The 25,763-nt window shown below is 38.3% G+C and overlaps 2 protein-coding genes across 12 annotated transcripts; both read left to right on the forward strand.

Moving 5' to 3' along the window:
* Positions 1–472: 472 nt before the first annotated feature.
* On the forward strand, positions 473–15,673 carry LOC129447905 (uncharacterized). Its single transcript, XM_055209873.2, has 13 exons — positions 473–612; positions 884–999; positions 1,267–1,424; positions 1,623–1,746; positions 4,299–4,420; positions 4,766–4,852; positions 8,737–8,826; positions 8,953–9,041; positions 9,547–9,775; positions 11,227–11,349; positions 11,448–11,613; positions 13,972–14,057; positions 15,342–15,673. Exons 1-13 carry the CDS (start codon positions 523–525, stop codon positions 15,428–15,430), a joined length of 1,569 nt encoding a protein of 522 aa, XP_055065848.2. The 5' UTR covers positions 473–522; the 3' UTR covers positions 15,431–15,673.
* pianp (PILR alpha associated neural protein) lies at positions 15,436–24,638 on the forward strand. Of its 11 annotated transcripts, none has more exons than XM_055209890.2 (6): positions 15,436–15,575; positions 16,592–16,644; positions 16,848–17,212; positions 18,051–18,129; positions 19,381–19,500; positions 23,212–24,638. In XM_055209890.2, the coding sequence occupies exons 2-6, from the start codon at positions 16,634–16,636 to the stop codon at positions 23,231–23,233; spliced, it is 597 nt and encodes a 198-aa protein (XP_055065865.2). In that variant the 5' UTR covers positions 15,436–15,575; positions 16,592–16,633; the 3' UTR covers positions 23,234–24,638. The 11 variants fall into 11 exon arrangements, with proteins under 11 accessions (XP_055065865.2, XP_055065870.2, XP_055065860.2 ...); XM_055209895.2 differs by having other exon boundaries at positions 16,941–17,212; XM_055209887.2 differs by lacking the exon at positions 15,436–15,575 and adding an exon at positions 15,844–16,111.
* Positions 24,639–25,763: the final 1,125 nt, after the last annotated feature.

The raw sequence follows: 25,763 nt of genomic DNA on the forward strand, positions 1-25,763 counted from the left end.
CACACCAAAACGCTATTTACTACTAACGTAGTTATTGGATTTTAGATTTTATCGGACTTTTACTGGCTCAATCCAATGCGAATCTGACGCAGCCGTAACCAAGAGCAACGTATCGTTGCTTAAATGCTTCTAAGTTAATGCTATATATACTTTGCAATCATATGCAATATATGATTATGCCTACAGACAGCAGGTAGATTGTGAAAGAAAATATGATTGCAAGATTTTCCCTAAATCCACGCGATGTCGCTAGAGAGATTCTGACATATTTCCTTTAGACGAGCTCATGTTACAGCAGCTGATTTCCGGTGTAGTACACGTCTGCATACAGTATCCAGTGTAGTCTGGAGTTAAGCGATCAGAAATTCAATACCATTAAATTTGCAGTATCATCCTGGGGTTGGTTATAGATCATATAAATATCGATAAAAGCATGCAAAGGATAAAAGCATATTGACTACTTGAAGAATACCAGTGGTGTAAAGTATATCGGTTTTAGGTTTTTGTTTACACTGCAGTCAGATGGGGGAAGTAAGGAAACTCCAAAAGAAGTTAAGGCAAATTGAGAACTTGGAGATCAAATTTTCTCTCACCCCTGAGGAAAAAATAAAGGTACTGAATTACAATACTCTGATTTTGTTACAATAAATATTTGTGTATTCCAACTGTATTTAGAAGAAAAAAATTTAGAAGCAAACAGACCTTATTGCTGTAGTTCAGCTAAGGACAACCTTGTTTGAATCTCCAGAGAGAGAGACCGTTACAGGAAATGCATTATTTTAAGACTCATTTTACTAAACCATCATTTTATTATTGTCTTTTATGAGTATGTTTTTATACGATACAATGAAGTACCACCCCAAGAAATATCTCACTCTCTTAGGTCTCAAAGAAGGCGGAGCTTCGCTCCAGATTGGCTGAGCTTCTGCTGCAGCTTTCTGGCCCCCAGCAAACTCAAGGAATTGTGGGAAAAGCGGAGGATAAAATGAAAAGACAAGTGTAAGAAGGAGAGACTACGCAGAGAGGGGCAAAATATTTAACTTTAGCTTTTAGCCTGTGGCTTGTTTTTTCTCTAGTCTTTGACCTTTGGTGTCTAGCCAGTATTGATTTGTAATGTTTTGATTTGTAAAGTCCATCCTTAAATTCCAACCCTACTTTTTTTGTCTCACACATTATTATTTAATAATATACTTATTACAGCACAGCTTAAAAAAACAGGTGATTGACACCGTTACCCAGTGAATAACAGTTTTTGCAATCTGATAGGGAGGAGGTAACAGAGCAACATGTTGCTGAACCTCCTGCACTGAAGATAGCACGAGAGGAGGGACGAAAGAACAAAGAAAAGGAGGGATGTAAAACAGATGGTGGAGAACAAACACGTGCTCCTGCTCCAGTCAGTCCCAATGAAGAAGAACAAGAAGGTCAAATTAGTGCACTAATCACAAACACAATTACGGTTATATGCACAGATGTTAATTATAAGCCTACATGTTTCTCACAGGACGTGTTGCATTTTGTGAGAGTATAACAGATGGTTAATTTATATCAGCTCATGGTAGAGAATAAAACACCATCATTTTTTTAAATAATGTATGTTTATTTGTCTATATACGTCACAGATGCTGAGTTCAGATCTCGAAAACAATCCTGGGAAAAAGCCAAGTTTCGTCTTCGATCTCTAGAGGGTCACAGCGACATCATTACTTGTGTGGTCTCTGTTGACAACCTCGTAATTTCTGGCAGGTATTGGAAAAAAATGTTTAATACAGGGAAAGGCACTTTCCACATATAGGGTACGTTTTTCTTGTGAGAACATTTAGATATGTTAGACCAAATGTTTCTGCATTTCTGATGTTAATCTGGAGTACCTATAGAGTAGTATTACATCCTTTATATCGCCGAAGAGTCTTTAGTTTAATCGGATTTATAAAAGAAAGATTAGCTTTACCGATTCTTTCCGATAACTTACGAAAAAATTAAGAGAGAGGAGTTTCTACCGCGGGAGGAGCGAGTACAACACTATACAACACTGTTTAACTTATGATTCACTACATGTTCGTGTCAGTTATATAATATATTTCAAACATAAGACAGAAGTCTTACTTACCGCATGCAACTCATGACACGGTTGGGACTTTTCAATGAAATCCAGCGCATCAAACACACAAGCAAAACTCCGCTGCTCCCCCGGATAATAAACTATATCCATTGTTTCCATAAGGCTGGCTTTCTTCTCCTTACATCCAAAAACACACTTCTTCTTTCGTGCCTTTGTTGAATTTTGAAATTAAACAAAGCTGTGTCGCGTGATGTGATGTTTGTAAGTTCTAGCGTCTCCCGCTGATTGATGGGTGGGCAGGGTTTTCCGGGGGAAGTCCCCATATAAAGAAGTGATAGTATAGAAACCCCCGAAATGTCAGCTGGACCCATAATCCAAATAAACTTTCCGAAACTTGTACGAACCCTGGCGAAGTGCATTCGGCACAGAAATACTCTGTAACACGCCCAACTGCTTTTTTGACACTTTGCCTACGTTTACATGAGGAAACAACTCTATGGGCTCTATCTTACACCCGGCGCAATGCAGCGCAAAGTGTCTTTTGCTAGTTTCCACCCTGCGCAATTATAATTTTCACGTTTAGTGCCGCGTTGTTTAAATAGCAAATGCATTTGCCCCCCCTTTTGCGTCCATGGGCGTTCTGGTCTGAAAACGAGGTGTGTTCAGGCGCATTGTTGGCGCGTTGCTATTTTGAGGCAACTAAAATGGACTACGCCATTGACCAACAAAAACCTGGTCTAAAGTCAATGGCGCAATATGTTTTTTGTTATTTAAAGAGCGCGTTAGTAGGCTAATATGCGCCTATAAACGAGACGACAACGCGGGTTAGCTTATCACACACATGAATGCGCAGCAGCATAAAAACGCTTTTAAATATGAAAGATTAAAGGATTGAATGTAAAAGATTATTATTGAGTCTCTTGGACATAAATGAGGACTAATTATGAGACGTTAGAAGGCGCAATGAGCTGCTTCACTTGTAGCCTGGTAAGTAAATAAATGCTTTGCTTTAAACAAATGCATCTATTTTTAAATGTTTGTAAATGCTACCTCACGGATTTATTGTATGATGACTCTGTAGTCTGTACCTGTGGATATGGTGAGATGAGAAACCTTTTTAAGTAATGCTTAAGTGCTGAAACGTGCGGAGAGTCGTTTGTAATTTCTTTATCTCTTGTTTGTTATAAAATAAAGTATTTTTAGAGTACAAACCTTTTCTTGCATATTTGTAAATTATTTTTTGATGATATTGGATAGCCATACATTTAAAGCAATTACAAGCCTGCTTTTTTACTTCCATGACTAAAAGAAAACGGGTTTTAATAAAAAAATAAAAATTTCAATACAAGTGAAAAACAACACAATTATTTAACATTAATCTTAAACTGGGGATATTCTTCCTCCGCTTAGTTTATCAGTTTACAAAGTCAGTCATCTAAATAGGGGATGAGAGCTGAGACTCTCATTGGCTTATTGCACGTTACACCCAAAATACTCCCATTACTCATTAAAAAATATGACCAACCCTTTTCGACCATGCGCTCGGCGCACAAACCATTTTTTCCCGTCATTAAATTAGCAAAAGTAGATTCGGACACGCCCATTTAGACGTGCTTAGATCGTTTAAAATAGGGCTCTATAACTGTGTTAATAAGTCAGAATGCATGAAAAACCATTGAACCACCCATTTAAAGGAGGCAGTTTTAAGAACATTAAATGTACACCCACCCTCATAGTTTACTCACCTTCATGCCATACTAGATGTAAATTACTTCCTTTATTTAAACAAACAATTTTATATTAAAATGCTGTCATGTTATCTTAATAGAACTATTATTTATGGGTTAACTGTTCATTTCAAAGTAATTTTAATTATCTTTACTTGGTTAATGCAGTGTCACACATCAGAATTTTAAACTGTATTTCTATATTGGCCAAATGCTAATAGTGTTGCTAATCTAATGTAAAATATTTTAAAGATATAATAAACGTAATATTTAGTTTGACATACTGAAGTTGACAGTCAACAAATTTTTGAAGGTTATGCACATCCTTTCATTTACTGTTAGGATGTTTTCGGATTTAAGGCCTTATTTCGTACCTAATTTGTGGAAAGCACCTGAAAAAGTAAACAATTTATGATTGTAACTGAGTGTGAAATTGTTGATGTATCCATTAACGCTTCTTGTCACCTCTGTCTTCTTTCCTTTGTTTTTGACTATTCTACCAATTGAAGTCGTGATACAACAGTTAAAGTGTGGCATGTTCCCACGGCAACAGAACAGCGCAATTTGGGAGGTCACAGCGGTGGAGTCACCTGTCTTAGTGCACCACCTCCAGAGTACTGCAGGAGATTGGGTACACACACACACACGCACATACATACACATAAACATAAACCTCCTCTTCTCTCAAGGCCCTTAAGTGCTGGAAAGTAGAGGATAATTGATCCTGTTAATGGGGACAGCCGGTAGATACAGATGTACCCACAACTCCTCACTCATCTTTTATGTACTCGTATCTTTTCTCCCACATCTTCTGTTTGTTATACGGGTTCCCTCCTTCCCATCTGTCTATCCTGTCTCCATCACTCCTTGTCTTGCTGCCTTTGACAGTGCACTTGTTCCTCATACTCTTTGTCCTTCATCATTTTCTTATGTCCTCCAATAACCCTTTCATTGTCCTGCTTTTGTTTTTACGCAGCACACGAACTCGACTTGCCTGACAAAGAAAGATTTGTTCTAAGTGGTTCCACAGACTGTTGTGTGAAAATATGGGCTTTGAGTTCAGGTGAGTCACACACATAAATTTTGTAGCCTAACAAACCATTTGTGGCCTCAGGGTAGCAAACTTATTTTCTTAGCTTGGCAAGCACAGATGGCAATAAGTAAGGGATAACAAACAACCAGCCGGTTGTTAACGCTGCATAAATCCTGACAGGGTGATCAGGACTAGGGATGTGCGAGACTAGCCGACTAAATGGTACAGCTGCTACTAGTCGACACCTAAAACACACCTAAAAATACAAATATTCTATTGTTTATTGTCATTTTAATTTATATTAACAAAATAATTTTAAAGTAACACATTAAAGTGAAATATTAAAACGAAATTGCCACTGAGAAGACGAGCAAGATGTGGAGCATTTGGAAGAAAATAAAAATGTTTTATGTAAGCTACGTAGGGCATTACAATCTGTTTCTCCTAAATTCCATTTTATTTGTTCTCAAATTGAAGAAATAAGAAATCACATATCAACCGATCTCAGCAGTCACGCGCAAGTACATATGCATTGTGCAGGGAGCAAAAGCAGAACCTTTTTATTTAAGGGTTAATAAAACCACAGAAAAGAACTGGGATTTGTATAACTTATAATGTGTTAAATTTAATTTGAACCTCTTAAGACCCGAGCTTTGGTTTGTATTTTTTCAGATTTCTTCCAGCTATTTCGGTGTTAGGAAGAACCAATAAATATAACAACCAAATATTTTTTTTTTTGAACATGAAGCAGTGTAATTGTCCACGTTTGTGTACCACAGAATTAAGTATTATGGTGCAATAAAAAATGTGATGTCCACGTATGTGGACACACCAGGTCTTCGGAGGTTAATGCAAAATTTGCTAAATTCTATGAGATTTCGCACAATAAACTATTTAATGCCATGGCCTATAAGCTAATATTTACACTGGAGCCATAATCAGCAAAAGCACGTACAGTCGCTGTTAGCAGAGGAGATAATATTGCAGCCTGAAGCAAGCAAAAGTTCGTCGCGTCATTTACTTCAGCTCTGCCGCTGTGATCCTATTTGCTTTAAATAAATAACTGAGCTAATGAGAGAACTGTGACATGGTGTTGCATTTATTAACATTTATTTTTTAATTTTTAACATCTTGGTGGTAGCATGTTTCTTGCTGTTTCAGTAACGTGGAGAGAGAAGGCTTCATCAATTCTGAATAGCAAATATCAGGGCGGGAAATTATCACATTAAGATTGGAGCTGGTGCATCAAAACATGTTAAACAATCATAACACAAGCGCACCACATATTTATTATACTTTATTTAACTTTATTTTGCTGCATTAATGTTATTTTAAAGGGTCCATGGCATGAAAATCTGACTTTTTCCATGTTTTTGGACTGCCTTCGAGGTAGGGTTGCCAACTTTCTCAGTCTGAAATATGGGACAAAGATGGCCTGTCACAGCAGTGCGGATATTATACAGTATTTTTAAGCCATTCGTCAATATGATAGGTAATCTCCTTAAATATTAATTTATAACTCGTATGCCTTGGCAGCAAACGATAGGTTTATTAATAGTTTATTAATTTACAGCAGGTACTTTTAACACAGTCTTTTAATTGAACCATTACCTTTAATTATCTTTAATATATGTCTAAAAAACACTTGTGACTCCCACACTAATGGTAAAAAAAACCCACTGCTGTTGCTGGTTGTGGTGCTGCAAGAACTGACAGGTGGATGACATCAAAGTACCATGAGAGCATTTCCGCGAGAGCATTAGGGGTGGCAGCGTAGCAGTCAAAAAACAGGATGCCAGACAAATGAATTAGGTTAAAAAAAATGGATGTCCTGGCTAATACAGGACAGTTGGCAACCCTAATTAGAGGGCATTTTATCTTTCAGGCTAGTGGACAAGTTCGTTAAAAATTGTAGTTTAAATTGCTGCTAAATTAGTTGCAGTGCACATCCCTTATCAGGGCCCTGAAGGGATTTATTTGTAATAACAACCGTATAGCTGTGTGTAATCTTGGTTATTACATGGCTACTTAATGCATACATTATTACATGGCTACTTAATGCATACAAAATATATATGAAGAGTTTGGTTCCAAAAACGCGATAAACGGCATTTAAAAAAAAGAGTTACTGCCAAAATCAGTATTATATCAGGTCAGTATTTTTAATTTTATGCAAAATACAATATCCGCCGTGTTATTCTGTCATTTTTTCTCCCTTTTTGTCCCAAAATGCAATAAACGGCACTCCTCCTTTTCTGCAGAATGCAATAAATCCGCTCCACAAATTACAGCGCACCATTCCACGCACTGTAAACAAACAATGGCGGCGCGTTGAGTACACGGAATCCTAGTTTTTCTCATCTACTTTATACTTCGTGATCAACAAACAAATGAAACAAAATAATACTTTAATGGCATTGATAAACCTGTGATGGTTTTCTGAGACAGGAAAGAAACGTAAGCCATCAACATCTAATAATTTACGCGAGAGGCACTCGGGAGCCGGTTGCTTGTTCTTCTGACAGCATCAAGCTTCTCATGCTAACACATTGACCCCAGGGGATCTTATGAATAACTTTACATTATTTTACTCAAAGTCAACAAAAATCGAGCAGGACCAAAACATTTTACAACTGATCGCTGTGAAAAATGTTAAGCGACGACGTCGAGTATAACTGCAGCAATGACTATATGACAAAGTAAGTGTTTTGGTTAATGCTATTAATGTTTATTTTTTAATCAGTGTATACCACTGTTCAACTTAATGAATATAACATGGCAAAGATGAATGCACATTTACATATTGATTCAATAGATTTATTGCATTTTGTGTAAAAAAAAATTAGTTTTTATAATAAATCTTTGAAAATCAAGTTATGGATTTGAATCGTTTATGTTTTATAACCTAAAGATGCTATGTGAAAGTTTGTAACAGAAAAAAGTGGTTTTCATCTTGTCACTTTCTTGGTATAGAAAACACGGTTTTGCCGAAATTAGTCAAAATTGATTTATTTCCTTTTGGAACAAATCTTGGCTCCAAGATGCGTTCAAAGTTTAAAATAGACGAAATGCATTCGGTTTAATTAATTGTTAATAAAATCTTGTATTATTAATTATGCATATTTATATGACATTTATTTGAAAGTGTCAAAATGACTGGCAGTATCCGGATGAGGCTGTGTTATTAGTTTCAGGCGGTTGTTATCAAACCTCAAAATGTCACCTCTCAGAATCAAGAATTCCAGAGTGCTGTGTAATAAATATTAATAATAATGATAAATAATAAAGGATTACATAAAAAGAACCAATAAAAAGTTTTTTTTTATGGCCACACTAGTACATCCTGGCAATAATGTTGTTTTGTTCTCGTAAAACCATGGAACTGACTTCAGAAAGCTATTTTTATTAACAATTAAATGGATATGTGAACTGACTTAAATTATTTGAAAAATTATAGAGAATTTGCTTGACTGTGTATGTTCCCTTGTGGCACAATAAAAGATATGGATGCAAGTTGAGAATATTTGCTATGCTTCTTAGAAGGATTTTACATTTTTCATTATTTTAAGAAGATTATTTTTTTTTCATATTAATAATAAAGTTTCAATAAACATTTTATTGCAAGAAAATCACAGGAAGAGTGAAGCAAACATTCATCAAACAGCATTTTATTTATAATTTCTACCAATACATTTTTTATTGCAAAATTATAAAAAATTTTTTTTCAATTTCTAATGAAAGCATTGCAGTGGTGTGCTGTAGATGTCATGCTGTGACGGTCGCTGTGTGCTAAATGGCTCAGTCTGTCATTATCTGAGTATGAAGGATCGGTCATTATCTAACTGACGGACTGTTTATAGACACCACATCTGCTTTTGACTGCTGATGTGTTAGTGTTTTGTGTTTTTTTGCAGGGCATTGTGTTAAATCCATTTACACATTCAACGCGGTTACAAGTCTGTGCTTCATTCCTGAAGGAAGAGGTTTTATTGTCACTGGTTCAGGTAGGCAGATGCCCACACTGGATAGTGTGTTTGCATGGTGTGTGTTGTGTTGACCATGCCTTGCATCAGTCAGGTCATATCTGGCCTCATGTGTCTGATGGTCAGGAATTATTGATCTCACACTAGATGCTGGGAAGCTGCAGGTGTGGAGCTGGAGCTCACAGGAGAACTGTCAATCACTGAATGCTCACCTGGACTCAGTCACAACACTACAGGTGGGCGAGCACCATGGCAACAGATATGCGCTGACATCTGGAACTTTCTGAGTCTGCCCTTTAGATCAGCATATGTTAAGAAAAGAAGCTGAAGTGTTGCCTGAAGAGAAATCCCTTGACTGCGCTCGCATCCCAGGCGATCTTTAATAGCGGTCTAAAGTTCACAGAGATGTACAAGCTATTAAAGGGCAACATTAAAACAGTTTTACTTCTGCAGTCTCAGTCTTATTTAGTGAGGGAATATTAATCACATATACAATTTCTTGTACTTTTAACAGTATATGAAATAAAACTGGAGTCGATATAAAGAATTTAATCCCTTATAGATCTTTTTTAAGCATTTTTTAACTTAATAAATTTGAAAGTATAGAATATAGTGCGATTTTTCATGTACTACTTAGTAAGGTGAAACAAAAGGTGAAGATAAGATCAAACCAGAGTTTCATATTTAATATTGTTAGTTGTCATGGAAACACAATGTCATTTACTCTCAGTTCTTTTCTAGTCCCAGGGTCCTCTGCTGTTCAGTGGCTCCACTGACGGACGCGTGTGTGTCTGGGGAGTGTGTGACGGAGGGCCGGAGCCCCTTCGAAGGTTACATCTCTGGGGGCCGGAAGTCACAGGGTGTGGTGGATGTGATGGGGTGTATGGGAGGCTGATCCTGAGCCCACGTGGGGACCGGCTGTTTCTCTCATGTGGCAGGGCAAGCATACGAATCCTTAACTGGAGAACAGGTAATATATGTGCCTGTATCAACATTGTTTTGTGATTTGCCATCAGCACCAATATTTATTTCACTAACGTCCCATTTTATAAATGTACTTATTATACAGCGCTCTTGAAAGCTTGATTCTTATTGCCTTGTGACAACATTTCAAGGTTTGTTATTTAAACAGCTAAAACTAATTATTTGTACTTTGAGACCTTGACAGGTACAATTTAATACTTTCAAATAAATTATATATAATATTTAGTTTGTGTTCCTGTAGCTCAGTGCTAGTTCATTGCGTTAGCAGCACAAAGAGTTCGATCCCAGGTGATGATAAATATTGTATATCTTGTAATATACCGTAAGTCGCTTTGGTTAAAAAAAGTGTAAATGTAAATATGTATACAAATGATTTACCCAAATTAAATGCATGTTCGTCTTGTCGAACTTTGAACTGGTGCAATGAGCACCATGAATAACTTCCAATAAAACCTTGTATTTAATTTTATATATTGAATAATTTCCTGTGTTTTCTCTTTTTCATGTGAAGCAGCTTTGAAACAATGCAACATTGTAAAAAAGCGCCGTATAAATAAATTTGCATTTGAAAATAGAAACAGAAGACAGAAGACAGATGGCGTTGGGGTAGTAAGGGGGAAATTTAATGCCACAATTTGGATCAAATATAGAGAAAGTCCTATGAAATGAAACCTTGTGTTAATCTCAAAAGTAATAAAGTTGCTTTTTAAATAACTAAAAAGGGCAGGGAAAGCTCTTGTTATATATGGATATGTTGAATTCTGTAGCAATAAATATTTTACCACTCCAGCAGACCTTCATTTGTTCTTTAACTCAGGGCCATTTAACAAATGTATTAACGAAATACATCTTGACTGAGTCTGTTCGCTCAGAGCTGCTAATATCGTCTGTGCTGAAATCCCAGTGGCTCTGGGAACACAGACAGTAGAGGGTCTGTTCGCTTCAGGGCAGCGGAAAGACATAAAAACATCCAGAACTTTCTCGTTTTAATCCCGTTTTATCACAGGAGATTTGCGCTGAAGGCTATTATGTCAAAAAACCTGTAAACAATTACATCAGATAAATCAGTTTTACGGGTAGAGACTCACAATATGAAGTGATGTTATAATCGAGAGCGCTGAGCTTGATAATGATGCCGGTTTATCAAAATGCTTATTACGAGCGCTTTCAAAGAAATAATGAGCTTCATACAGGCAGAAAAACATTTGTATTACCGACATAAAACACACAGCAGAGTCGGCAGCTATTGACAGAGTAGAATAGGGTATAAATTAAGACAAATTAACTTAGTTATGTTACATTTTCTTTATGGTTTACGGCGGGGCTCCGTTATGAATTAAATTGCTTTGTGTACCAAATGGTCCCATAGTTCAGTTTCAGTGAGGGAATGTTGCAACTCTTTATGATGTGTGTTTGTGCTCTTCTTGTACTTTACAGGCGTAGTGACCAGGTTAACCAATCACAGCAGCACTGCGGGTGTCACAGATTGTGTCAATCAAATACCAGGTCTTTTGATTGGCTCTTGTTTTGACCTCGCCACTGGAGAAAGCACAATTAACTGTAAGCGATTCTGATGTCATGTTTTTAACACCACTTAATATGCAAAATCTTGAGACAGATTAAACAGTATAATCACTTCCTCCCATCCTCTCTTTCAGTGTTTTCCCTTCCCCAGTGTAAATACCTGGTTTCGCTCACCTCGTCAGATCTTCCCAGAATTCTTTGCTTTGCCGCATGGCTAACAGCAAGCGGGGATCACCGGTGGGTCACGGGGGGTCGTGACCTCATCGTTTGGGAACAGCTTCCAGCTAATTACAAAAAGAGGTGTGCCTAACTTCTTTCCTTGATATATCAAGAGTAGTTTGCACCTCTTCCTATATGCCATTGCTGTAGGTCTGGGTGCTAGCAACACCAAGGTCACCGGTTTGATGCTTTTTTGCATAATTTGAATGCACTGTAAGTCGCTTTGGATTAAAGCGTCTGACAAATGCATGAATGCAAATGTATTATCTCAATTCCCCTTTTTTCCCGTTTCTAGACCTTTCACCCTCGTATTTATTATGTATATTGCGCGTATCAATTCACAGACAGATTCCTGCACCTCTATTACTAATATAAGGCAGTTCAGGGTTTTATTCAGTCAGTATATCAATATGTACATCTGTAATGAGATAGCAGCTGGAATAGAGTTTCTTTGGGATGTCTATTAACGAGAAGTCTACAGGAACGCTCCAGGCACGGTTAAATTGACAATGAGAACTGTAGCTCGCTTGTACCGCTGGATGCCGAGCCAATAATGACTTTTGTGCAAAAATATTGATTTCTTGGTAGTAACTACATTTCTGTACAAACTCTGGAGCCAACCAGTGGGTTGTGACACAAAAAATGGACTGCAGGTCTTTTGTAACAACAGGAGTGGGGAACAGCAGGGGGAACACGATGCAAAAGGCAAATAATATAAAGCAACTAACCATACAATGTATGTGCGGTTGGTGTGGGCCGCAAGATCAACTTTCCAAAGCTTGGAGACAGTGCTTCCCATATATTTTTTTGTGTGTGTCAAAGTTTGTATGTTTAATTGAGGCAAGAAACAACAATCTATTGATGGTAAAAGAAAATGTATCCAGACTACATTAAATATGGGTTCACTTGTTGTGGATAAACATGGTTTGTGTCGACCACAATGCGTTTTGTTCTGCTAAGAGCCATTCAAGTTCCGGAGTCATTTGGAAGGAAAAATTGCCACTTTTCCAGTTTAGCCTATAAACTCATGTTGTTGAGTGCAGTTTGTGGTGCCTTTAATACATGAAAATCTCAAATGCAAATGCCACTAAACCCCACATCCATCAAAAATGAGATGAAGATAGAAGTAAATTGGATAGAAGTGAAGGTTTTTCACAAAGTAGCTTGCATGCACTTAGAGGGTTTTGCAGTGAAATACAGTCAAATTTTTTGTGTCAAAAGTGACATTTGTAAAAATGTGGCATTTCAATTCATTCGCATTAAAGTGATATTACTTAACCTAAACATGAGAGCCTGATAAAAAATGCTCATTAAAAAAAAGTCAGACGTTTTACATCAGAATTCTTCAAATAGTATTAGCGTATGCAGGGTTCCCACAGGTCCTTGAAATCCTTTAAAGTTTGTGAATCTGGGGGAAAAAATTCAAGGCCCTGGGTTTACAGTGTTCAAGTTTTTGAAAATGTATACATAGATACAGGTCATTAAAGTGCTTGAATCTATTTTATGCAAGAAGTTTTCTGGAAAAAAATCCATATTATTCCCTGTGTAGTGTAGGATAATATTATAAAAATTCTAGACTTTTTAAGCACACGTGCTAAACTGTTCGCTTTATATGCTTATATCTTCTGTATGCAAATGTTGATTCACACCAAAATGCTTTTTTGCATAGTTATGTTTAACACATGAAAATGTCTCGGGTTACGTATGTAAATGTTGTTCCCTAAGAAGGGAACGAGATGCTGCGTCTCCCTTGCCATACTTCATGCAACCCTGGAACGCCGTCTTTGGCAATATTTCAGATAGCGATATACTTTCTGGCTCCCGCGTCACCCTGTCTTTGTCGTTAAGCCTCACCATTGGTTGAATTTGATATACACATTTAGACGCACTTACCCCTGGAGGCCCCCAAAAGTGTCACCGCAGTGACGCAGTGCGAGTTCCCTCGAAAGGGAACTGTAACAATATATCTTAAAAGGTTAAACGATGTAACATTGCTCTCACTTGAAATGTGTCCTCACATTTAGTCCTTGAATTTGAGGGTATTGGACGTGAAAAGTCCTTGAAAGGTTCTTGAATTTGAAGTTAACTAAGGTGTGGGAACTCTGGGTTGTGTTGCTAGCAATGCCAAGATCATGGGTTTGATTCCCAGAAAACAAACGAATCAAACGTATATCTTAAATATAAGTTGCTTTGGATAAAAGCATAAACCATAGATTTCAAAGTTCAACAGCTTTTAACATCGCTCTTGATGATCATGCTGCTTCATGTCTTTATGTAGGAAGCAGTAGGCTATATATGATGAAATAAGTCATTCAAAAGTCATTGCCACCAAAGCCGCTTTGCTTTTTTGCTTCGGGGCGTGTAAAACATCATTTCGTCTTTGTAAACAGTGTGACCCGTGTGCCCTCCGCTGACAGTTTTCTTTTGTTTTGTCTCTAGAGGCGATGTCGCAGTGAGACGAGACAGCCGATTGGAATATTCTCTTTTGGATTCTGACAGGGACTCGGAGGGCGACAATAGCGATGGTAAGGGAGAGAGACGGTGCTTAATAATACATTGTAAATTATTTTGTAAACGTACATCTTTGATTACATTTAAATAAAACCAATGAAGTAAAAGAGTGAGAAACCACAAATTGATTCCACAGTGTCGCTTATGTATTCAGTATTCTCACAGCCATGAACACCTAAAAATAACAGTTGTTAGCATGAATTTACATAGCTGCCTTTTTCTTATGCTCTGGTGTGAAATAATTCATTGGTTACACTCAGAAAAAAAATCTGTCACTGGGATAGTACCCTTTATAAAGGTATAGAAATATATACATTTGGTACCAACATGTACCTCTGAGGTGCTAATAAGAACGCTTTAGGTGCAAGGATATACCTTTTTAAAGGGTACCGCCCCAATTACGCATAGCCCCCCTAAAAAAACAATATACACCATCACAGAAATTCTATTGGTTTTATTGGGAATTTTATTGGTTCTAATGGAATATGGCCCAAAACACACTACAGTGTATTGGTCTTTGTTGGTCTCTAATGGTATGTATTGGTTTTATTGGTTCTATGTATAGGTTCTAATGGAATATATGGCCCAAAACACACTACAGTGTATTGGAATTTGTTGGTCTCTAATGGTATGTATTGGTTCTATGTATTGGTTCTAATGGAATATGGCCTAAAACACACTACAGTGTAGTTGTTTTAAAGGTGCAGTGTGTAATTTTTAAAAGGATCTCTTGACCTAAATGCAAAATATTATACAAAAGTATATGATCAGGGATGTATAAAGACCTTTCATAATGAACCGTTATGTTTTTATTACCTTAGAATGAGATGTTTTTATCTACATACACCGAGGGTCCCCTTACATGGAAGTCACCATTTTGTGCCAACATGTTTCCACAGAAGCCCTTAACGGACAATTTTTTTACTAAGTTGTCTCCGACGATAACATGTTTGTCCGGTGGCGGCTAACGTAGTTCTATGCGTTTCAAAAGCGAGGGGTGAGCAGTGGACTAAGCCATTGGTTGTAATGCGTAACCTCACCACTAGGTACCGCAAAAATTTACACACTGCACCTTTAATGGTAAAAACTAATTTGTACTGAAACCATTAGAATTTTCTGTAATAGTTTTATTGTTTTTTAGCAGGGAGGGAACATTTTTGACAAGCTGCTTGAAATCTGTAAAAAATATTTTTAAAAGTGCTCATCCAGAGACTGGAAAATCGTTGGTCGGAAAGTGTTTGAAACATGTTCAATTTATTCACTATTTAAACATTAACAAACATACTTCTACTTTTCAGTGGACTACGATGAAGACCTCACATCCCAGGACCCACCTGAAACCGAGGAACCCTCAAGTTCTTCATGGTTGCGTTGCGTTCTTCAGTGAGAGAAAGAGGAGGGGTGAAAGAGAGAAGAAAAGAGAGAGAGCGAGACAATATGAAGGTCGAAGGAGGGTTGAAACGAAAGAAATGCCAAGGAAGAAAAATAAGAGGGAAGGTCAAGGGAGGATGATGGAGTGCACGAAATAAAATGTGAGAACTGAAGTGGAACAGATTGAGTAGAAAGAAGGACAACAGACTGTAAATGTTTCTGTGTAAATGTTGATCCAATAAAACCTACCACCACGTTATGTCTGTGTGCGCGTGAAAGTATTTATCATTGCTGGCGTCTGTAACACCTTTTTCTAACACTACATTAATGCGTATTGATTTCCCGTCGCTGCCACTCTTAAATAAACAGTTTTTCTCTACCTCGGCAGGCTATCGGAATATTAATATAATTTGTTTCTTTTCTTTCCAGCTATTTGCGTCTTTAAAATTCTTTCATTTCCTTCTCGCTGTCTAATTAATTTGAACCAGTTAAGTAACATAATTAGTATTTCAATCTTTCCTCCAATCCCGTCTCGCGCACCCTCCCTCTTGTCTCCCTCTCTCTCTCTCTTCCCCTCTTCCGCACTCTATTTCTCACTCGCGCAATTTCTACATGTCTCTGTCGCTACGGCAACCAAAGCTTTTCCCTACTTCCAGGCTCTCTCTATTTCTCCCACTCCCTTCCGCGGTGGCTAGAGGTAGGCACGTGAACTGTTATCTCTGTTGAGGGTCTGAATCTGCGTGCTTTCAAGTGTCTGTGTGTGTGTTGTCGGGAAGTAAGTGAGTGACATTTTTGGATACACATGTTTAGTGTGGTGGTTATTAAGAGAGGGAATGTAACAGGTGTGTATTGCATTTTGGAGTTTTTTCTCTAAATCTTACGGTTTACGATGTGATATTGTGATGATTGATGAGTGCACGGTTAATCTTAGTGAGCGCGCGCGCGTGTGTGTGTATGTGGGCGTTAATGTTTAATGTGCATCTGAGTTGTTACTGTGAGCGCAGCAAGTGTGCGCGCGTTTGTGCATATGCATGTTTATGTTTGTGTTGTCTCTCAGCCCGCAGGGCATCACTCCACTACAGCCATCTGTTTGAATCTTTTAGTTAGTGTCAGGACCGAGCCCCTTATCCTCTCAATCTCCTCACATTTTTCTCTCTTTTTGCCATTTTCATTTAAGAGATGATTGAAGCATCAAGGACTCAGTGAAAAGCCAGAAGCGATGGAGAGATGGTAAGAAATTGAGCAAGCGTTAAACACACAGACACACATTCGCAGTTAGTGTCCGGCAGCTCAATGGGTTACATCAGCTTCCGCTTAAGTCTCTTTCCATCACCGCACGGTTCGCACCTCTCTTGTGTTTTCTATGCATCTCTAGCTTTTCCTTTTCAATCCCTCCTTCCGTCTTTCCGTTGCTTTGTCTTTCCTTCCCCCAGCTCCATCTCTCCCCACATTGGATTCATTCCCGTTTGGAGCTTCCTGCTGGTCACTGTCATTTTTTGCACTGCCACCGGTGACACAAATGACAGGAAGTGGGAGGAGCTCGGCGAGATGCAGGTGCCGGTCACGGTGCAGGCCACGACCACCCAGCTCTGGGGGGTGGACTGGGGGGTGGACTGGGGTCCCACGCAACCCCTGGAGGACGAAACCCCTCACTTTCTGTCCAGCCTGGAGACCGAAGGTCTGAAGATGACCACCTCCGAGGAGTGGTCGCCTCATCGGGGCCCGCCTTCCAATCAGACGCAAGAGCCAATAAGTGGAGAGGAGAAGACAGATGCAGAAGAGCAGGAGACCCAAGAAGGTTGGTATGCTTGAATTGCTTTTTTTGTCTGAAAGCGAAATTGCCAACAGACGCTGGGCTCGTGCTGTTTCTTCACGGCAGTAAATTTGCGCTGGAGGAGAGTGTAGATTTCTCTCCCATTGAGCGAGAGGCAGGCATCAATCCAATCAATACAACTTTACCTGATTATGACACTGTGCCCACGCTCCTCGCCCCCACGTTTTCTCGCTCTTCTCCTACTCCTTATTGCATTCACCCAATGCTCTTACACATGCTGCGTTTTGCACTTTGTTTGGTCTCTCTCCTCGGCTTTAATTTCTTTTTATTGCTTTTTGTTGTGAGCCATTCGGAATGCATTGGGAAATGCCTTTTGAATTTCAATACAATTCCTGAATTTGAAGGCAGCATCAAAATACAGAAAGGTTTGAATGACATTTTAGGATATGCATATTGCTGTTTAGTTTTAGTGTGAGCTAAATGTTTTCACATGTGGAACACAATGGGTAAGGAAGATTTTGGGATGCTTTAATTTAAATTTACACTTCAGACGCTTTCTAAAGGTAAACATTGCTTTTATCAGCATGACCTTTTTTACAGCTAGTACAATGGACTATACAGGAGGACATGTACAATGTAAATTGCTCTAATTTACCCCAAAGTAAAAATCTAAAATAAATGGAGCCAAATAAGAGCTTGACTTTACATGGCAATTCTGTAAATTTCTTGTCCTGTCATTCTGTCCTGTCAAATTTCCAACATTTCCATGATTCAAATTGGAATGCAGTGATTCAAATTAATGAACTCATGAATTGAATTTGACTTAACACTTAAATCTATATTACTCTTTTCCTGTCTTCAGTGGACCCACAGTTTTATGTGACGGTGACGATTTCATCCCTGCTGATCCTCTCTGCCGTCATCATCTCTGCTAAACTCTGGTGAGATGTTTTTAACACTTAAGTACTGCCACATTTCTGTCATACATCCCCTGACACCGCCCGCTCATGTGTGTGTGAGTGTTTATTGAGTTAATGAACAATGGTGTGTCATAATAGCAGTTCACACTTACAAAGTTGGATTCTGCTGTTCTCTATGGAACTGTTGAAATGTCATCTGTAGATATCCTAACTCTGGAGACACTAACTACGTGGACACCTTACAGTGTTTTATTGTGCTGGTTTAATTAGAAATGTAGCCTGGAGCGTTGTGGGCCATCAGGCGCGAGGCCGCATTTTCACTTGCTTGGACGGCTGCATTCGATCGAATAGATGATCATTAAAATGATCTAGAGAGCTGAGGAATGGTTCATATCATCCTGAGTGTAACTATAAACAGGGCGGTGACGGGTTATAAGTCAGATGTATTCGTACTTTTAGTTTACGCTAAAATTTTTTCCATCCTAATTTGAGTTCTATCGGAATGTGTCGAACATTTAGACCAATCACGTCCTTTTTTCTTGATGCGGCAAAGCAATGATGCAGGTACCACAAATCTGACATTATGAGAGTGTTTGCGAGCTTGTTTGTAAGACAGATAGAGAGTTTTAAAACTGTCACATTGGAAATTATTGGAGGTATGAATGTTAATGCGAGCCTGCCGCTCAGGTAGAAAATCAGCCCGACGTTCGGCTGAGTGAGCTGAGGGCATTTTATTGCACGCACAAGCAAGCTACATCTACGCAATTAATCTCTCTTTTGGCGTTTGCTTGCCGTGACACCTTCCTGCTCATTTAACAACCCCCCCAACCCGCCTCCCATCATTCAGTCAATGCAGAGGTGGAGTGAACTCACCCCTGACTCAGTGTAGATAAGTGTGTGGGGTATAAATATTGCATGACTGTGTGTGTCTCCACGTCAACAGACTGTGGACCTCACACTGTGTCCCGGACACTCTGTCTTCCTTATGCTTCCTGGACAAATATGATTTTAATCGAACATTTCGGCGTCTCCTTTTGTGTCGTTTCCACTTTATTTCACCCCTTCTGTTTAAAGCTCAGGGCGGCCTATCAAATTAAACCAGAGAGTGAATAAACTCCCTGTCAATGTCAGTGAAATGTTTGGTGTTTTTCCCTTTTTTCTGCTTAATCGCCTTTTCATGCCTGTCTCACTCTCCTTAGTGTCTCTATTCTTTCACTGACTCTAGTCCTACTAATCTCTCTCTCTCTCTCTCTCTCTCTCTCTCTCATTCAGTTACGACCGCAGCTTCTCCCAGCGTCCTCCTCCTCTCTCTCTTGCCATCCCTCGTTCCATAGTTCAGGAGGACAGCAGGCAGACACTGCACAGCACTCCATCTTTCCCCGACAGAGAGAGGTAATGTGTGTATGCCTGTGAGACAGAGGAAGGGGGCCAAAGACTGGTTAAAGTACTTATCGTGTGTTTATGTGCGTGTGTGTGGGAGAGAAAGTGAGAGAGAGAGAGTGCAAAGGATATGCAACCAAGTTCATTAGTGCACATGATTTGTATGAGTTAAAGGGATATAAAAAAAAATTATGTCATTATGTACTCATCCTCATGTTGTTTTAAACCTGTATGGGTTTCTTTTTTTATGAACACAAAAGAAGATATTTTAATAAATGATGGTAAGCACACAGCTGATTGTAACCGTTGACTTCCATAGTAGGAAAAACAAATATTATGGAAGTATTTTGATAAATGATGAAGAAGATATTTTGATAAATGATGGTCAGCACACAGTTGACGGTACCTATTGAATTTCATCATATTAGTTTTTCCTACTATGGAAGTCCAGCCCAGTCTCGCGGAATTTCGTTATGTAGTCACGTGGTTTTTTGATTGTTTTTTCGTGATATTATTGGTTACTCAACTATTTTGTCCTATTTTCTTACCATTGTCGCTTCGGTTAAGGGTTGGATTTTCATAAAATGACATCCCTACCCAAACCCAACTCTAACCCTAACGCCAGGTGACATATAAAAAAATAAATCAGAAAAAATAGTATAAACCAATATATAAAGTGACATTCTAATGCAAGCACCAAATCTAACCCTAAACCGAAGCGACAATGGTTTGAAAATAGGAAAAAGCAGTTGAGTAACCAATATGTGATAATCACACGAAAACAGGAGTTCGTTATATGATCACGAAAAAACTTGCAAATTCGTGATAATATAACGAAAAAAGAATACAAAAAATTGCGTGACTATGTCACGGAACTTTGTGAAACTGGGAAGGGAAGTCAATGCTTAAAATCAGCTGTGTGCTTGCTTACCAACATTTGTCGGAATGTCTTGTTTTGTGTTCATAAGAAAAAGAAATTCATACAGGTTTAGAACAACATGAGGATGAGTAGATGATGATATAATTTTCATTTTAAAGTGAACTATTCCTATAAAGGGATCACAAATATATAAGTAGTTGACAAATAACATGGTTATTAAGGTTAAAAGCATGAAAGCAATATTGGAAAAGTATGTCAGGCCGAGTATCAAAACACACTTGTAGCCAATCAGCAGTAAGGGGCGTGTCTACTAATAATTGGGAGGATAGAGTGCTTAGTTCTATACTGGTGAAAAAAATCAGTCAAGCAACACTTACACTTACTTGTGCTGCTGCAATTCTTTGGTCCCGTACACACTGCATATTAATTCGGTTGTCAGTTCACCTTTTAATGCTTAATCCTGTTCTGTACACACACAGTTCAGTAATTTACGGGACTCACAACCGCATTCTACAACTGAATTAACTCCCGCAAAATGTAGGTAGTTACAACCGCATTTACAGAAACTCTGCATAGTGTGTACATAACGAACTGAACAACTAGTAGTTAATAAAGTGTTTAAACGTGCATCATAAACAGGACATGTCTCTCTTCTGAATAAATAAATTCCTAGAAGGGGAAAAAGTCTTCTGTATGTGCGGTGCAGAAAATGACAGAGGCACGAGCGTTTGCTGACTAGTGTTGCCAAATCTTGCGCGGAAAAAAATGAAATAAATCCAAATGCTTTACCTCAAAGATCAAAATATTGGGACTGGCACCTTCACACTTTAATAACACTGAAATCTTGATTGCTTCATGAGCCAAATGCCTTAACGATTATACGCCAAAACAGTATGCACATACAAAAAAGACCAGGACCTGGCAACACTGCAAGACAGCGGCTGTGGAGCAGCCTCAAAAATGCGTACAATGAATAAGCCAAGACGAAGGTTTATTGCAAAACATAACGCTGTTAACTTATTTTGGTCAAAGCTGTGAGTGATAAGCATGGGAGAAGGCAGAACGTTACTATCTCTGTGTCAATCATCACATTTTCGGGGGTAAGTCTTGTTCCGTACAGACATGTAACGAACATTTAGAGGATTCATTCCTGCATTTAAATGCGGTTGTCACTCCCGAAAGTTGCAGTGTGTATGAGGCCTTTGAGCCTGCAACATGTGTCTCCTGTGTCCAGGCATTTGTCTGCAGCAATATTTCGACCTCTGCCTCTTATGTCGGCTGTTGAATGTTGCCTTCCGTGAAACAGAGTAAAACTTTTCGCACGTTCAAACACGAAGTACTACCAAACACATTCGACCTGGATTACCATAGTAACGCACATTACTTTCACTCATTTACGACATCATACGCTAGGCCAATTTCGCCATAGTGGTTGCCTGGGTTGTGTGGGGCGGGGCTATCAAAAGACAGTCCAGATCCTTTTGGGTGTAGGGGCGTGTTTGTTTTGGTAATTTGAAATGTCAACAACATTTACCAGGACACGCTTATCCCACATTTAATCTCGATCGAGACTTGAACATTTAAAAATGTGCATAAATGAAGGGAAAGTATGTCTTTTAATCAGCGTTTAGCATTTTGGAGTTCTTTAAGACTTACAGGTTTTGCATTATGTCATTGTCAGCGTAGCGCTCTGCCAACTGAGCCACAAGAAAGCTCAAAAGAAAAAACTGAATGACTATAATAGACACACTGGGATTATGCAAAACTGATTTGTTGTAATATGTGGCCTCTCAATGGCCTGCATGATATTGAAGAAAAATTGTATATGCAATATATCTTGCAAATCAGTCTAAATTATAATAAAATGTGTTTACACATTTTCTGTGGAAAGCAAGCATCAATATTGCAGTATCAGTAGTCGTCCTGCTTTTGCATCAACCTACTTTCGAAGTATTAAAATGAATAAATAGCAAATCTTGTGCACATTTGCGATATTTTGCTGGTTTTAATGTATCTTGCAGTGCTAATACGAGCTTATAACTGCAAGTATGATCATTTGATAAGAAATAAAATAAATGACCACAATAGTTTTACATAAAATAAAGTCATGAAGGGCTTGTTTATGCTGAATTGACTGATTATATTTAAAGGGGAAATATCTTGAAGATGTTTTCATGTTTAAGTGCTATAATTGGGTCCCCAGTGCTTCTATCAATCTAGAAAATGTGAAAAAAAGATCAAACCGTAACTTAGTTATGGTAAACAATTTCCTGCAAGCATGTGAAAAAATAGGCAATTGAAATCTGGCTCCCCTTGTGATGTCAGAAGGGGATAATACCGCCCCTTAATCTTCACTATCCAACCATGGCATTGCCATTTAGTGCAGATATCAGCTCATTTGTATTTAAAAGGACACCCCCCAAAACGGCACATTTTTGTTCACACCTACAAAGTGGCAATTTTAACATGTTATAATAAATTATCTATATGGTATTTTGAGCTAAAACTTCACATATGTAGTCTGGGGACACCAAAGATTTATTTGACATCTTAAAAAAGTCTTGTGAAATGTCCCCTTTAACGTAATTTAGTGTATAAGTATGTACACAGTGTTTTCAGCTCAGTGATGGCTTGCATAGCTAAACAGTCATTTAAAAATGCTCTAGATGTTTTCTTCAATACGTGTAAATATTTGAGAGAGAGCGAGCGCATGCCATCCATAAAATCGGTCCTGTTCCACCTGCTCTGAATTTCAGAGTTAATCTCACACTCGATAATAGACTGCAACTCATGTTAATTTAATCTGCCGTCTCTTTCTTCATCCCTTTTACCCCTCGCTGCAGGATACCGGTGGTCAATCTTTGAAGAACCGACTGTTCCAAGCACGATAATCATTTCCTGTGGGCAAGTCACAGACTTTTGTGTGGCCGCTGGTGTGAACATGTGGGCAAACCATCTGAATGTACATATGATGTAGATAGACACGTGTGGATTTCTGGATTGGACTCGATGGAGACGTGGGTATGTAACGGAGCACTGAGAGTGGTTTCATGTTCTGATGTACTTCTTCCACTGCGGTTTGTACGGTATTGTATTAATGAGCTTTCCATGCAGCCATTTACTTCAGGAAGGGCTCCAGGAATGCTACTCAACCATGAACACAATCATTAGCTTCTGATCCTCAAATAAGCTGTGATGTATGTAGTCATCAATTTAGTATCCAGTGTGATATGCTCATTGCAGCTACAGTATTCTCATGCATACAAAGACCTAAAGGTCGCATCTCCTAGCGCTGCCTTTACCACATTTTGTGTAGCATTTATTTAGGCCTAATGACTGCGGTTATTTTGACGAGTTAAGTATAGTTAACACGCTCTTTGTTTTGTCAAACATAGCTTTGCGATCCATGGCAACTGCGGACCGCGTTGACGTCAAGCGATATATATAATAAGATCTCTGGAAGAACCTCTGCTGTGTTAACTTATAATTTACACTGATGATCAGGCGAATGCTTTTGTAATTATGAATCAACATCTGTTGAGGTGTTCGTGAAACCTACGTATTTCTATTTAAAGCGTGCTGTTATGCCTCTCAACATTAATCTTCTACATCATGGCCATATACAGCATCTCTGCCTGGATGCGTTAACTATACAACCATGATTGAGCCATTGTTAGAACTGACGTTTTTTTGTTAACACACAGATTATAGCACTTTTATAACAACATGCATCATTCAGCGACTATTTTCTGGAAATTTTACGAAGAGCACAATCCTGAACATTTATATTGAGATGAAATATGAGATTGTGGTTTGGATTATATAATTTGCAAATAACCACCCCCAGCTCTTTTAGAAAGCACAACTTTATTTCAAATATTGCTACCTAGTGTATATTTTTGCCTTTGTCATTAATTTTGCTGTCTCAGTAGAGAGCAACCTTTAAGGATTCAAATTACTTTAATAAAAATTCTGCTTAAGGCTACATTTTTGTTCATGGGAATTGCCCCCTTTTGTAACTAAGAGTGAAAACTCAACCAACAAAAATTTGTCCAACTGGGTTGTCTGAATTTTTTAACGTTTCGATGTGCCATTAGAGTTCATAGCCATAATAGAAAAAGTATCTTTTTTTAAACATGCACAAGAAGCTACATCATGTGAGAGATGTATTGAACAAAATTTACATCGTCCATGTAGCACTGCCTTAAATATGTGATTCAATGTACTATGGAAATCAATAAAGCCATCTCTGGTGTTACAAAACAGTCAATGTGTGTTATAGATTTTACTCAGATTGTTGATATACAAGTTACTTTGTAATTGTGATTCAAACATGAATCTTACACAATCAGGCTAGAGGAAAGCTGACTCCATTCACCAGGGTCATTCAGACAGCCAGCGACCAGCAGTAGCAGAGCGACGTGATCTCATTCATTTCAATGGAAACTGTGCGACTTCTGGCGGCACGACCGAAAGTGACCGTTGGCGACCATATGGGCGTGTCCAAGGACGCCAGAAAGTTAAAACATTTTTAACTTTATGCAAATGTCGAGCGAATTTCGGGAGCGACAACCAATGAGAACGAAGCAGTGGAGTTCACGTTATCCTTCTCTCGTCAGTTACTGGCATGGATGGTACTCATTTGTTTATGACAAGCAGATTTAGAAACGCCTCACTGAAAGAGATGGGCGACACACAGTGATAACAGCTGTCTGTCTGAATGGGGCGTAAGGCAGCATTTCTCAAAGTGTGGGGCTGGCCCCACTGGTGGGGATAGGAACATTACAAGTGGGGCGTGACAAATTGGAGGAATTTGGTAATTTATCTATTAATTCCTTTATTTATTGACCAACACATTTAAATATAAGCCATTTCTGTAAAACTTTAAACCTCATTTATGTATTACCGCATTTCTTTGTGTGTTTATTATTAGGAATGATCTGAAACGTAATGGGACACATAACAAACCATATAATTGTGGCTTGTAAATGTGACGCTGTCTGAAATCCAGGTTAAGGTCTCATAATTTATTATTATCATAATCTAATTAAGATAATAATAATAATCTAAGATTAAGGGCATCAAAGTTTGATCAATCCTTGACATGGCCTTTCTCGGTCAATATTTAGATATCAAGATTAATTTAATACATTTGTAGGATGATTTTATGTAGATTATACCACGTGGCTGTTGAATGCTTTATTCTGACTGGTTGAGAAATGTTCCACAAGTATGCTATATTTTTTGAAAAATGTGGACCTACACTGCAAAAAAGACTTTCTTGGTATTTTTGTTTGTTTTCAGTAAAAATATCTAAAAATTCTTAAATTAAAGGGGCAATGGCACAAGACTTTAAGATGCCAAATAAATCTTTGGTGTCCCCAGACCACATATC

Source organism: Misgurnus anguillicaudatus, chromosome 10, assembly GCF_027580225.2.
Source record: "Misgurnus anguillicaudatus chromosome 10, ASM2758022v2, whole genome shotgun sequence".
NCBI lineage: Eukaryota > Metazoa > Chordata > Actinopteri > Cypriniformes > Cobitidae > Misgurnus > Misgurnus anguillicaudatus.

Coding starts and splice junctions, on each gene's coding strand:
- pianp (XM_055209885.2), top strand. CDS start 16,708: ATGGGTTACATCAGCTTCCGCTTAAGTCTCTTTCCATCACCGCACGGT. Junction 17,213..18,050: donor AGAGCAGGAGACCCAAGAAG/GTTGGTATGCTT, acceptor TCCTGTCTTCAG/TGGACCCACAGTTTTATGTG. Junction 19,501..23,211: donor TCTTTCCCCGACAGAGAGAG/GTAATGTGTGTA, acceptor CCCTCGCTGCAG/GATACCGGTGGTCAATCTTT.
- LOC129447905 (XM_055209873.2), top strand. CDS start 523: ATGGGGGAAGTAAGGAAACTCCAAAAGAAGTTAAGGCAAATTGAGAAC. Junction 8,827..8,952: donor TTTTATTGTCACTGGTTCAG/GTAGGCAGATGC, acceptor ATCTCACACTAG/ATGCTGGGAAGCTGCAGGTG. Junction 9,042..9,546: donor ACTCAGTCACAACACTACAG/GTGGGCGAGCAC, acceptor GTTCTTTTCTAG/TCCCAGGGTCCTCTGCTGTT.